Source organism: Besnoitia besnoiti, assembly GCF_002563875.1.
Source record: "Besnoitia besnoiti strain Bb-Ger1 chromosome Unknown contig00047, whole genome shotgun sequence".
Lineage (NCBI taxonomy): Eukaryota > Apicomplexa > Conoidasida > Eucoccidiorida > Sarcocystidae > Besnoitia > Besnoitia besnoiti.
Window position 1 is genome coordinate 4,019 of NW_021703941.1, and position 2,540 is coordinate 6,558.

Consider the following 2,540-nt stretch of genomic DNA (forward strand, 5'->3'; position numbering starts at 1 on the left):
CTCCTGAAAGTAACGGTACAAGCTGTAAACAAAGGACTCCTTAACTTAAACTGAGGAGTCAAGTAGGTACAAACCGTACAAGGATTAATTATGTCCATCTGTGCATCTAAGTTGAGACTATCGGTTATATATTTTAGACGCTAACTTCCCGGCTAAACATCCTTTTTCTTTGAAACACACTTCCCTTCTCGCCGTTAGCATGATCTCAAAGTACCAGAAGCCATGTGATCTATATAGTATAACGGGACATTAGACCGAACCTGCGATAGATAAATATATCTTGGATGATTGTATATTAGCGGCTAAATGTCAATCAAACATGCGAATTTTAGGTTTTCCATGAAATCTATTTGGAAGAAGAGGCTTGATAGTACTACCGTAAGTACATAATATACAGTCCCAGCAGTAGCGGTTAAACTATAGAAGAGTCGAGTATTATCCATGCATACCAGGCGTAAAAAGCGTTCATCCAGTTACTAAACAGGTGCCAGGCCAACAAGAATCCGATCCGTGTATTCCGTACAGACTAACATTAAGAAGGCGACTACCAAAGTGAATGTCATGATATTCGTACAGCTTGTATACAAATGTTGGTTTTTCAAATATACGCTGGATACCACTATACTTAATGCACTTAACATGATGGTCATGAAAAGCACAAGAGAACTTGGATCCGGTAAACAAAGACCTTCAAGATCTAAACCAGTAAAACTCGTAGTATATACTCCCCAGAAAAAGCTGATAAATAATCCTGTCTCAGAGATGATAACTCCAAGTACGATGCTACTGATTAGACTAGCATCTGAGTAGTAGTTTTCTCTCGCTGTTAAGATGAGTGAGAACAAGAATCCATATATTACGCCTAGAACATAACCGATGTGGAATAATCTTAATGTAGTAGGATATTGAAATCCAACACTTTTAGCTGTCTTAAGCAGTCCAGTGGGGTGGTGGTGTACTGCAATCATAAAGAACTTGGTTGTCTGTATCTCATAACCGGAGTCATCTTCAGTATTCTAGGAACTATAATGTCTTTGTTTATTCGATTTGAGTGAACACATAAGATCATCGAATTTAACGGTATGCTCCTGAAAGTAACGGTACAAGCTGTAAACAAAGGACTCCTTAACTTAAACTGAGGAGTCAAGTAGGTACAAACCGTACAAGGATTAATTATGTCCATCTGTGCATCTAAGTTGAGACTATCGGTTATATATTTTAGACGCTAACTTCCCGGCTAAACATCCCTTTTCTTTGAAACACACTTCCTTTCTCGCCGTTAGCATGATCTCAAAGTACCAGAAGCCATGTGATCTATATAGTATAAACGGGACATTAGACCGAACCTGCGATAGATAAATATATCTTGGATGATTGTATATTAGCGGCTAAATGTCAATCAAACATGCGAATTTTAGGTTTTCCATGAAATCTATTTGGAAGAAGAGGCTTGATAGTACTACCGTAAGTACATAATATACAGTCCCAGCAGTAGCGGTTAAACTATAGAAGAGTCGAGTATTATCCATGCATACCAGGCGTAAAAAGCGTTCATCCAGTTACTAAACAGGTGCCAGGCCAACAAGAATCCGATCCGTGTATTCCGTACAGACTAACATTAAGAAGGCGACTACCAAAGTGAATGTCATGATATTCGTACAGCTTGTATACAAATGTTGGTTTTTCAAATATACGCTGGATACCACTATACTTAATGCAGAGCATAGTTAAGATGATAACTATTGTGGATATAGAACCAATTGAACACCATGTATTAATATAACAAAGATAATCAGGGTAATCTGGTATCCTTCTTGGCATAACGTTGTGTAGTTATATGAAGCGTACATTCCTTAATATCTGGAACAATAGATTATGGTTAGGTAGTGGAACAAGGAGAGCGTCTGTTGTACATCAACACTAGATACAAGGAACTTGACAAGCATTAATAGATTTATATAAACGACAAGGACATGAGTCTACTGGATTTTATAATACAGGGTTGAACTGTGTAAAGATCATTGTGTTATGGTTCTATCACAAACCATTGAGATTACGAAGTTATGGTTTTGGGCTCGTGAGTGTCTCTCAATAACTAGCTGAGTGCTTGTACGATAATTATATCAATGCAGTACCAATTAAGGCGTGTAGCATCTCCTATGCTCCTTAACATCACAGCTATGTCGAATTATCGCACCCAGATAACTCCATACCAGTGAACCGGTTTGTAACTCCGCTTCATATCGTACCTGAATGGTACTTTTTAGCATATTATGCGGTGTTAAAAGTAATCCCATCCAAAACCGGTGGTTTGTTAGTATTTATGTTATCAACATGTCAATGAAATATCAACAACGATGAAACTTATTTGGTTAACATAACAACATAGAAGGTAAAGCTGGATTACGTTCAAACTTTACACTGGATACGTTTCAATGTTAACTTACTAAATACCATGGGAGCGAAGAGAATCTAATATGTAACTCCGTTCATGGAAATCAAAAGAGCTTTCACGCTATCTCTAGTGCCTGTCGAGTCGC

General features: G+C 37.8%; 1 protein-coding gene across 1 annotated transcript; it reads right to left on the reverse strand.

Moving 5' to 3' along the window:
- Window positions 1-476: 476 nt before the first annotated feature.
- Window positions 477-968, reverse strand: BESB_058220 (uncharacterized protein; the record flags this gene model as incomplete). Its single annotated transcript, XM_029364236.1, has 1 exon — window positions 477-968. The coding sequence occupies one exon, from the start codon at window positions 966-968 to the stop codon at window positions 477-479; it is 492 nt and encodes a 163-aa protein (XP_029214933.1).
- Between the last annotated feature and the right edge of the window lie 1,572 nt (window positions 969-2,540).